Here is an 11,451-nt window from a genome sequence, read left to right on the forward strand (position 1 = left end):
AGTTAATATAAATAAAGTTATTTCAATTAAGTTAATTAAATCAAAGTCAAATGAATTTTTTAAAAGTTCATCAACATTACTTTTCTCATATATGTAATCTCCAATATAGAATATGAGGACAAAGTACAACTAAAATATTTTCTAAGCATTATAATAAAGCAAGTAGGAAGAAAGGAAGGAAGAAAGGAAGGAAGAATCGTTTCATTTATATATATATATATATATATATATATATATATATATATATATATATATATATATATATATATATATATATATGCAGATTTTCCTACTGTTTATTTAATGTCTCTTAAATGTTAAACAAACTTGTAAATTCTTTCATTTACAACACAAAAGCCAATTCCCAGAGCATTCTGGGTTGCCCAGTACCAAAACACATACATGTGGAAAGGAACGAAAGTATGTAATATTTAATTAGACACTAATATAGTCGACATTTTGACAAATGACATTTTTATTTAAATAGATGGCATATTTTGAACTGGAGACCTTTTCAGCAGGCCAAGTCATATCTTTTTACTTTTCCTGACCATGGTGGTTCCTTCTACAGTCAAAGTCTGAGGGAAAGAGAAAGAGAAAATGTCAGCTTTGTGATATTATTTAAAAACCGTAATAATAATAAAATCTCTTGCAGTGCATTTATGTACGAAACATAAATTGCAAAAGCGTTGTACACATGATTGACAATCTTGCCATGAAATGCATCTGACCAATTTATTATCTTTCTATTATTTCTGGCCATGATACAGATCTGAGTGTTTGTCGAGTTTGTTGCACACACACACACACACACACACCTCTATCATCTCTCCACCCTTGATCTCCTGCCTGTGTGAGAACTTCTCAGACTCACAGATGAGCTTTCCTCCCTCCATCTTCACAACACACTAGAAGAAACACAGATCACAGATGTGTTCAGTATTGTAAAGATGTTCGAGAACATTAATTCAATTATATCTAATTTCCATAGCTTCTAGGAAATTAATCAGGTGTCTATTGGATGATGAACTAAGTGTACTAAGGTACTGGCATCACATTTTTATCCATATGTACTCATTTGTAGAAGTCAAAATGTATGTAAATCTGTCAATTGTGAATTTAAACAACGAAGTGATTTGGGGATATAATAATATTTACCTCGTGTTTTACCTCAGGGAAAAACTATAGACCTTTTCCCTGAGGTAAAACATTAGGTAAATATTCCTATATCCCCAAATCACTTTGTTGTTTAAATCCATCATCCTCTTAAGGTTTCTCCCTGATGCCATCTCAGGGTTTTTTTTTTTTTGCCATAGTTGCCACTAGCTGACACATTAGGGATACAGTTATAGTGACAAAAAGTTAAGTTTTAACACATCTTTATCGCAATGTCTATACAAATAAAACTGAATAATAATCAATTAAGATTGGAATACTCTACAAACAAAACAAACAAACAAATTTTTTTTTATTTCTAATTTGCTAGGTAACATATTACAATCTCATGGTCTCAATGTATTAGTCATTCGGTAAAAGTTAAAATGATGCCATACTTGAAATAAAGTGCCCTGTACAAAATAACGTAGCTAGCTAACCAGCCTGACAGCCTTCTGTATTTAGCTAGCTAGTTAGCTTACTAATAAAAACAAGAAAAGACAGAGGCTCAGGTTATAATGTTTTGCTGTTTTTGAAGATTATTAAAGGCATTTAAAATAGGATAAAAGGGGTAATAAAAAGTACAGCAATTTAACAACCTGTTTTTGTTGTTGCTAGCATTGACAAAGTTTTATTGATTTCCTATTAAAACTTAAACAAAACAACAACAGAGCTGATCAGTCAACACACACAGCATGCACTCCATCGTATTAATAACAATATAACAACAATGTATTGTTAATATCGGCTATTGGAAGGCTAAGGGCAAAACATAACATAAATCAGAGCTAGGGTCTTGCTTGTTCAAGTAAATCCCACAAAGGGGCCCATATCCACCAGAATAGATCGGAATTGTTCTGCAAGTCTTTAAAGTTGTTTTTATGATGTTTTAATCAACTAGCCTTGGAAATGACCTCAATAATAAACTGTAATAGTATGAGGTATTGGGAATACCTTGAGCTTCTTTCCGCCCATGGTGGTGATATCGGCTTCCTTGCCGATAGTGAAGGAGTTAGTAACTGTTTTCCCAGGGGTCTTTGCAGTGATGACAAAGTCATTGCCTGTCTGTTGGATCTCCGTGACAGGTTTAATATCTTTGGCCATCTTGATGACATCTTCAGGTAGTGCTGAATGACAAAATTACAAATCAGTTTAACTCAAATTGTTTAATTAGTAGCTAAGTGTAGCTAAGCACATAATATTTTAATATTAATAATATTAAATAGCATACTCACATATGGCCCTGAGGAACTCCTCGTAGTTTTCCTGAGCATAAACCTGCCACGTTCCACTGAAAGCCATTTTGATCCTGGTGTCTGGTGTCTCCTTCACCACAAGACGGGTTTCTGAAGCTCTGTTAAGTGTGCAGAAGCTCAAATGCCATCTCACCTACTTATACCAGCGAGAAATGACTACTCTAGCATTTGTAATCATTAACGTCCTTTGTTTGGATAACCAAGAGTTCAATTACATCCTTGGGTTTGGTAACCGTTCTGACACTCTTGCATGGTACAAATTTAGAGATTTGCTACAATTCCATACATTAGAAATACATTTATGGTCAAATGTTAGGGGAGAAAATGCTTCAAAAATAACTTCTAAAAAAAAAAAAAAAAAATCCTAATCAGAAACATAATCCAGTCCAAGCATGGAGCTATAAATTGAGTCCAAAGTGTAACAGCCTATATAACATCTTTTTCACCTTATTTCATTGAGTTTTGCCAGTTTGCAGCCACTTATGAAATCATAGCTGAGAATATTTAGCATTTATTCATTCATATTCGGAATATCCTTTATCCTGGTCCTGGATTTATTTGTCTGTCCTTGAAATTGGAGGTAGAAATACTGTTTGATTAAATTGATAAAATATATTCACACACACACACACACACACACACACACACACACACACACACACACACACACACACACACACACACACACACACATGCTATCATGCCAATATCGGTGCTGATGGTCCATCATTTTAAGAAGCAAATATCAATTAATGTCCTATGCATGCAAAACATAGAGTAGACAGGATGGATGCGTTTTCACCATGCCATTTCACAAATGTCCCCATCAATGAGCTCCTCTTCCTTCACACATCTCATACACATTCGCAAACCAAACACAAATCATCAAACTTGAGTTTCATTGAGTTGATTCAGGTGGTAATCTGATATTTGCTGCACCTTATAAAATCCCAAAATGTCCTGCAATGGATTAGTGTCCAAACAATACATTTTAGCTTGCCCCGAATACACTTTTACTATTTGGAGGTAATAGAAAAAATTACATATTTTACACACTGAATTGCTTGCTTTCACCTGGTGTTGCTGGGAAAACACTCATGTGTGACCAGGATAGAGCAATTCATGAAGATCATCTCTACAATGACACAGATTTTAGCCCATCTATTGCAATGCATCAATCGAAACAAAGAGACTACTTGCTGAACAGATTTGGATGTGTGTTGGGAGTCTCAGCAGAGCAATGACCACTCACACATCACTCACTCAATCAATCAATGTCACTGCAGTTTGTCTGCCTACAAAGTGAACCGTACAATCGGTGACCAGAGAAACCAGGCAATGTATGAAAATGGCTAAAACCGACAACAAAACAATAAAAGTTACAGCAAGGCAAACCAGAGCACAGCTACATAGAAGGTGGATCTTTTGGAAAATGATCAACCTTCCTGCTTTGGTTAGTTATATTAGGATCAAAACCAGATTTATCCAACACTTTACTAAAGAATAAATTATAACTGAACAAATGTAATTTGGCATACGCTTTCATGGTCAGGCCTCTATCCAGATTCTAAGGTTTTCACAACATTAACAAGAACGTCCATGCCGCTCGCTTCAATAAGCAGATTTTACACCCAGATGTACAAACCCTGTGTCCTAAAGACAGGTTAATGACACTGTGGACATTTGCTTTTCAGAAAAAGGTCCTCAACTTGCATAAGAAAGCAGATATATTCACACACGCGCGCACACACACACACACACACACACACACACACACACACACACACACACACACACACACACACACACACACACACACACAGTACAATGTCAATGCTGATGGCCAATAATATGTCAGTGACAATCAGTAGATACTTATAGTAGAAAGTAGCAGCAGAAACTGAGGATGCAGACAGTGTGGTTACATCTGGTCGATGCATTTACCATGCAATATCAATAATATAAATGAGTCGCCCAATTCTCTCTTTCACACACTCACACAAATCAAACACACCAGAACTAATGTACTATGTTGAAAATAATAGATCTAAAAATAGCTCGAACTTTTTTATACTCTAAAACCACATATTTTTGTGAAAAAAAAGACCTATTAAACTGTATAATACTAAGGTCCTACATGACCTTATGCAGGCTTCTAAATAAATGATGAGCCAGAAATCTTAGAGACTAAACAAATTCAGATTTTAATTTATACCTCACAGAAACACAAAAAACAAACCCCACAAACACAACCTTAATCTTCACATTATAGTAAAATACCCAATAAACACAGGACTTAAAACAACCGGATAGGTTCATAAATCAACAGTGTCAGTAAATGAATACAGGTTTAACCCAGATTTAAAAAACACAAGGGAATTCAACTACAGATGTTTGGCCTAACCATGAAAATGGCCTAACTATGCTTTATGCCATTGTACAATGTTCCACAAATTAAATATTAGTCACAGGTTCTGAGAAAAAAAAAACAACAACCCCAGAATATGTTTGCAGAAATAATTCGTCCCCAAAGGCTTTACATTTTCACCTTTATTTTCTTTAAGTGATTTTTATTCCAACACCTTAGGGTTTTAACATGAGAAATTTCTTGTGGTTGAACACCAACTAAAGGTGACTGTATACATTAGAAAAGTCATGGAAGCTTTATAACTGTTTTAACAGAGAGACTTTTAAAGGTCCAAATAATTATAAAGTTGGGTATTAAATATATAAGCAATAGACACTTTTTTCTGTAAAAGGGTGCTGTTAATATTATAATAACAACAATAATAATAACAGGGTGCTGTGATGATGTGTTATTGTACCCCAAAGTTGATGATTCGCCCAATAAGGGGACCTCCTAATGTTTTATTCATTTTATACCACAGCAATAAAGAACAACAAATATCTGGTTATAGTTACATTACTAGTTGAAGCTTTCTTTGAATCTTATTTTAAAGCACCATTTAATCAGTGATCAATCCTGTCCTAAACAGCCCAGTTATATTTTATGGTCAGACTGCAAGCTAATCCATTCCACCCCATTCTTGATTGTAAATATTTGCTTATATTTCTACAACATGGCATCCTCTTATTCACCCAACTATTTCTCCTTCTTTACATCTTCACTGCGTCGGCCCGTGGCTTCTCGCCGTGTTTATACACGCTCACGGTCACGTGGACCGTCTGCGAGCCGTACGTGTTGCGTACAAAGACGCTGTAGTTGCCGGAATCCTGCATACACACCGTGTAGATGGTGAGAGTTGTGCAATTGTTGTCTCTGGCCACACTAAAGCGGCCTTCAGAGACAATCTCTCTGTCATTCTTCAGCCAAAACATCTCTGGCTGGGGGTCACCCTCAGCAAAACAGGTCAGACATAGAGACTGTGTATGTAAAAGAAAGAGATAAGGAGAGAGAGAAGCAATAAGGGAGTAAGATTTAACAGGAAGGACATAGTTTAAGTTGTTTCAGTAAATCATACCTTGTCTTCCATGATGGCCACAACGTCAGGTAAGCCTTTTGTGACTTTGGCACGATCTAGAAAAAAAAAGTGAAGCAAAATCTTGTGAGTTTTTCTTATAGCTACAGTGGCGCTTGAAAGTTTGTAAACCCTATAGAATTTTCTATCTTTATCCATAAATATCATCATATTGTCTGTATTATTATCATTATCCTATCATTACACATCTTGCTTTTGGAGGGATCTTTATTGGTTGACCATTTCTGGGGAGGGTAGCACTTTCACAAAGACTTTGATAGATCCCAGTTCAGTCACTGGCATGACTTGATTGTCATTCCTTCGATTCAGTGTAATATGTTGAAAGCAGATCCCATTTTGTACAATTAGACCTTATTAACAGTAATAAGTTTGTTACGACTGCTCATGCAGCAACATATTAGCAGTATACTTCTTTTAGAGGTTTCTTTCTACTTCCACATTCATATAGAATTTAGTTTTTCGTTGTTTTCAGCTCCTCATATCAAATGCAATCTGACAGCAAAGAAATCTGTTCTATCACCCCACTATTGATTCTCCAATTTTTCACACACAGTGTTAGGACATTTTTACTCGAGATAGCTGATGACCTTGGAGGCCTGAAGTACACACTGCTGAGTTTAATAATCTGTAGGAGCCGCTCAGAAGATCAAGTTAAGCAGCAGACTAAACAAACTCTGTCATTTTCTCACAGAATGTGAAAAAAAAAATGCCACCTTTGAAGGATCCTCTTTCAGCAGTATGTAAACAGCTTTCATCATTTCATATGACATTACAGTTTTAGTTTCTTTCTCAATTCTTGGCCTAATAATCAGTCTTGATTGAAAAGTCTAAACCGTTAATCTGATACGCTAATTTGTTTTTACATTTGCAATTATTGCTTTTGGCAGATTCCCTTATTCAGAGCTATTCTCATTCATACATCTGAGAATGGTTCAGGGCCTTGTTTCAGGACCCAGCAGTGGCAAATTGAAGAAAGCCAACTGTAAACCCTAAATATACAGTATACTACAAAATCTGCTCCAGCAGGAAGTGACACTATATATATATATATATATATATATATATATATATATATATATATATATATATATATATATATATATATATATATATATATATATATGCCTTTTCTGTCTAAACAGTCCTGACTCATCGATCATTACCAGCATTAACTTCTTCAGCAATTAAACTGCAGACCACTGCAGACCAGGAACCCTCCACAAGAGTTGCAGTTTTGGAGATGCTCTGACCCAGTCGTCTAGAAATCACAATTTGGCCCTTGACCATCTTAAATCCTTACGCTTGCCGGTTTTTTGCTTTTAACACATCAACATTGAGGACAAAATGTTCACTTGCTGCCATATGTATCCCACCCACTAACAGTTATGAAGAGATAATCAGTGCTATTCACTTCACCTGTCATAATGTTATAATGTCATAATGTCATAATGTTATGCCTGATCGGTGTAGGAACCCTAATGGGATTACATTCTTAAATTCTTAATAACTTGGTTTGACTTGACAATATTATTTGGGTGTTATACAATCATTACTTGGGGCTGGGGTAATGGCTGCCTCTCATGGTACATTTTTTAAATTGCTGTTTTATCGATAACAGCAATATCTTTTATTAACATCCTACAGCAAGTTTCTTCAACAAAATACTTACTTTTCTCAGCAATTTCCACCTGCCTGTGACAAATGGAAAGAACCATGTATTAAAAGTCACATCATTATGAACAACAGACATTCCAAATTCTATTAACACTTCTCCAAGCACAGTTGGAGTAAAAGCTGTTACAAGAGATGAATGTGCAAAAATCATTGCAAAGACCTTTACTTACTTCAGCCTCTGGTATTCCAGCAGAGCATCTGCAAAAGCTTTACGGTAGAGAAAGCAGAGAGGTAAAAATGTTTGTAGAACAGCTTAGTTAATGTATTTATCATTAAAATATATAAACATATTAAAAAACTGATAGTACACAACTGAATAAGATGTTTGTGGGATTTGTATCAATTTGACTTCTAGCATCTTTATGCACTTGTCCTGTGTTGTGTATTAGAAGTTTAGAGTGCTGGTGTATGTATATAATATGTATATAATATACTGGGCCTTTTAGTGCATTTGAAGATGTATTTCCATTCCTTTGTCTAAAAGCATTGATCAGACCGCATTAATCTAGTTTACAAAGCTAACAACAAGCAAGGCAACAAGAAATATTGCTAACGTAGATGAGACAGAGGGAGTCGGCGATGTAAACAGGACTGAGAACAACATGACTGAGGACAAAAACATTCTTGATCTCCTGATAATTTTCTCTGCTTGTGTTCTATATGGTGGATGTTCAGCTTCTTATTAGGTAACAAAATGAGAAATAATTTAATATATTATGATGTGAGGTCCAGTTACCGGCGTGACACTAAAACAGGTACAACAAGTACATGTACAGTATCTTACAAAAGTGAGTTCACCCCTCACATTTCAGCAACCATTGTAGTATATCTTCTCAAGGAGTGGAAGAGGAGTGAAACCCAGCATCAACCTGTGCAACTCTGGTGAATTTTATGCCCAGGAGGATTAAGGCAGTGCTAGATAACAATGGCGCTCACTCAAAATATTGACAATTTGGACACAGTTTTGACATGTTCACTAAATGTACTCACATTTATATCTATAGTATTGCCCCTTAAGAAGATATACTACAATGGTTGCTGAAATGTGAGGAGTGTACTCACACTTTACTTTAACTCGAGTGAAAAAGTGTAGTCAGTACTTTAATTCTTACCAGAGTCTTTTAAAACATGAGTATCTGAACTTCTACTGGAGTGAAGCATGAATGTACTTTTGCAATCTCTGACTAAAGATGTCATCAGTGTAGGTCATTATTTGCATTTTGGTTGGAAGGGACATAGAATCTATATATTACTTTGGCCTCTTGTTTGTCAGGTGTGTCCCCCCCCCCCTCCCCCCAAGACATCATAATTCCTCCCACGATGACTCCTCTGTGTCAGAACAGATACCTTGTCCAGACAAATCCAGAGAACGCTTGTGTGTTTCCTGTCCATCAAACATCTCCAGGTTGTATTTTCCTTTGTCATTTTCAGTCGGGTTGATGATCTCGATCCAGAGCTTGTGCATACTGCTGCCAGGTTTGGTCCTTTCATCCTGATCGATCCTCCTCTCTCTGTTACACACCAGTGAAAAGCAAGGACTTTGTCATTTTTAAAAGTCTCTATTGGGTTAATAAGAACTAAAAAAATACACCGCAGCTGCCCTTGGAAGTCGTATGTCACTAATCCCTAACCCCATGTTCTTGTTTCATTATGACCCGCACCACTGTTTAAGATCTGGTGCCTAAAGAACTCATTACCATGTTCTTGTTTAGGTCTTTTATATTCCTTGACATATTTACCTCATCATGCTCCTAGTTTCAAGATTTGGCCCTGTTTCGCTTTTTGTTTCTTGTGTGACACTCTTTTGTTTATTTGCACTACTCTACATTAAAAGTGAGTACTTGCGTGGCAGTTATAACGCAGTGCAGCTGAAACCTAGAACCTGATTGGTCAGAAATGTCTTTAGCAAAATATCTCTGGTATGGCAATTCAAATTTGATTTCAATGCAAGCGCAACCTTGAATATATGGTATTCCTGTAGTCGTTATATTTCTTGTCTCTTCAATAACTCTTCAAGCATTATTGTAGATCTTTGGACACTCAAACTGCAATGTCCTTACCAGTCTTATGAATCTTAGCCAGTATTAAACACAATTCAAATAGGGTTCTAACATTATTTAGCTAGCCATGTTCACTATCAGTTCACTATCACTGTTACGAAAATTATCCTTATCATAAGAATGTGAACATTAGCTTTTGTTAATATTTTTGTACTTACAACCAGCAGGGTCCAAGCAAACTGTGTTAGCTAAACTAGGAGATTTTTTTCTAGAAACCTAGCTAATTGTTTTATGTATTAATAAACACATCAGCTAACTAGCAAGGTATTGGTACATTAGCTTTTATACTACTACGTATCTGAAAGTTTGCTAGCAAGACAATGTAACACTATTACATTGTGAATTTCGAACCATTTATTAATGCTAAGTTAACTATTTTATTGTGTAATCAAATCAAGTACCCAATCCTTTAAAAAAGGTAGCTAACAATTAGTTAAATTACATTATTGTGTTTTAAATTGACTTTCCTTTTATCTTTTATAAAACAAGAGAAGAAAAAAAATGCTAATGCTGTCTAACTCTTAGTGAGCCAGAAACGTTTGTCGCTCTGCAAAAAGCCTTGCTGATCTACAACAAGCTTTCAGAGTGAACTTGTGGCTTTACAAAGTTGCTTGGTGTACTGGGGGATCGCAAAATCTCACTTAAAGTGCCAGCTGGTCTTCATGTAGCTCAGATAGTACTTCAGAGAACAGTAGAGCTTAAAGCCGGCCGCTGTGCACTGGATACTCATGGGACCAGCAGAGAGAGCTGTAGATCAGACAGAGGAACCGAGGAACAGTGGAACAGGGAGAGGGGGTTCAGTCATGTTAAGCTTTATATATATATATAAATAAAAAAAATTCCCTGTGGACTTACCACAGTTTTTGCTCAGGCACTGCATCAGACGCTCAAACTCTGAAAAGGCAGAAAAAAGCGGGAAAAAATGACTGATATGAACATTTTTACTGCATAACTGTAAGTTATGAAAAAAATATAATGTGTGAACAGTTTAAGGCTTGGATTTAAAACGTATACACAGGGGAATAAACAATTTCTCAGTCTTTAATTGAAAGAACATTTCGGTCAAAGACCAAATGTACGAAACATACACAAAGCCTATAGCGATGAAGTCAGTTATTAATGTTCGAAAGTTGCTAAGTAATTTCAAAACTAAGTTTTGTTCAGCAATAGGTATAACACACTAAAACCATATTCCTATTTTACCATAAAGTATATTGTTCAGTAATTATGCAAGCAATGTATACCTGAAAATTGTATTGTTAAAGAAATATAATCTGAGAAATCTGAAGGTTTTGTACTTACAATATTTTGCCAATGATGTTTTAAAATGTATTATTAGACATCATATCACAATTTCATGTACTTATATTCCCACAAAATAACTATCACTTACACAAAACAGCTTAAAAACTTTACATTATTGAAGCAAATCAAGTTTATCAAATCAAAGCCTTTCAAATTGGACATCTGAAAAAACAGTTACAAAGTACTGACACTGGAGACTCCTTACATAAATGGTACATAATATCTTGTAAAGTTTTCATACGATTATTCCTTTTGTCATATTCAAGTTATTTCACTGACTATTGTGGGTTTTTCTTTCTTTAATAGCAGGGTACCACCAATATTGTCCACGTGTGCAGTTTTGGTTGTATTTACTGTATATACATATACAATTACATAAAAGTATAATCATGTCCAGAATTACTCTTAGTCTTCCTTTAATCCAGCTAAATTATACACCATTTCCAATCTGAAGTAACTAAACAACCATAACTCTGATCAGTTCCCAAATCTCATTGGTCA

General features: G+C 35.4%; 2 protein-coding genes across 3 annotated transcripts in view; both read right to left on the reverse strand.

The window, feature by feature from the left end:
* Window positions 1-457: 457 nt before the first annotated feature.
* On the reverse strand, window positions 458-2,551 carry fabp10a (fatty acid binding protein 10a, liver basic). The gene is made up of 4 exons (XM_083530395.1): window positions 2,391-2,551; window positions 2,110-2,282; window positions 819-908; window positions 458-578 (listed from the first exon to the last, which is right to left on the reverse strand). The coding sequence occupies exons 1-4, from the start codon at window positions 2,455-2,457 to the stop codon at window positions 528-530; spliced, it is 381 nt and encodes a 126-aa protein (XP_083386521.1). The 5' UTR covers window positions 2,458-2,551; the 3' UTR covers window positions 458-527.
* Window positions 2,552-4,591: 2,040 nt separating this feature from the next.
* The window catches only part of myom3 (myomesin 3), a 47,584-nt gene continuing 40,724 nt past the window's right edge, over window positions 4,592-11,451 (reverse strand). For both annotated transcript variants that reach the window (XM_083529456.1, XM_083529457.1), the window contains 7 exons: window positions 10,501-10,539; window positions 10,287-10,392; window positions 8,933-9,096; window positions 7,756-7,792; window positions 7,581-7,603; window positions 5,894-5,949; window positions 4,592-5,795 (listed from right to left, as the gene is read on the reverse strand). In XM_083529456.1, coding sequence (XP_083385582.1) covers window positions 5,529-5,795; window positions 5,894-5,949; window positions 7,581-7,603; window positions 7,756-7,792; window positions 8,933-9,096; window positions 10,287-10,392; window positions 10,501-10,539 — 692 coding nt within the window. In that variant the 3' untranslated portion in view covers window positions 4,592-5,528. The remainder of the gene's footprint in view (window positions 5,796-5,893; window positions 5,950-7,580; window positions 7,604-7,755; window positions 7,793-8,932; window positions 9,097-10,286; window positions 10,393-10,500; window positions 10,540-11,451) is intronic.

The sequence above is a fragment of the Silurus aristotelis genome (genome assembly GCF_946808225.1).
Source record: "Silurus aristotelis genome assembly, chromosome: 25".
Classification (NCBI taxonomy): Eukaryota; Metazoa; Chordata; class Actinopteri; order Siluriformes; family Siluridae; genus Silurus; species Silurus aristotelis.

What these genes read in the sequence shown, in the direction of transcription:
- fabp10a (XM_083530395.1), bottom strand. Translation starts at nt 2,457, where the DNA reads ATGGCTTTCAGTGGAACGTGGCAGGTTTATGCTCAGGAAAACTACGAG. An exon ending in TGGGCGGAAAGAAGCTCAAG is followed by an intron (nt 909 to 2,109) that starts GTATTCCCAATA and finishes TGTTTCTTCTAG; the next exon opens with TGTGTTGTGAAGATGGAGGG. An exon ending in AGGGTGGAGAGATGATAGAG is followed by an intron (nt 579 to 818) that starts GTGTGTGTGTGT and finishes TCTTTCCCTCAG; the next exon opens with ACTTTGACTGTAGAAGGAAC.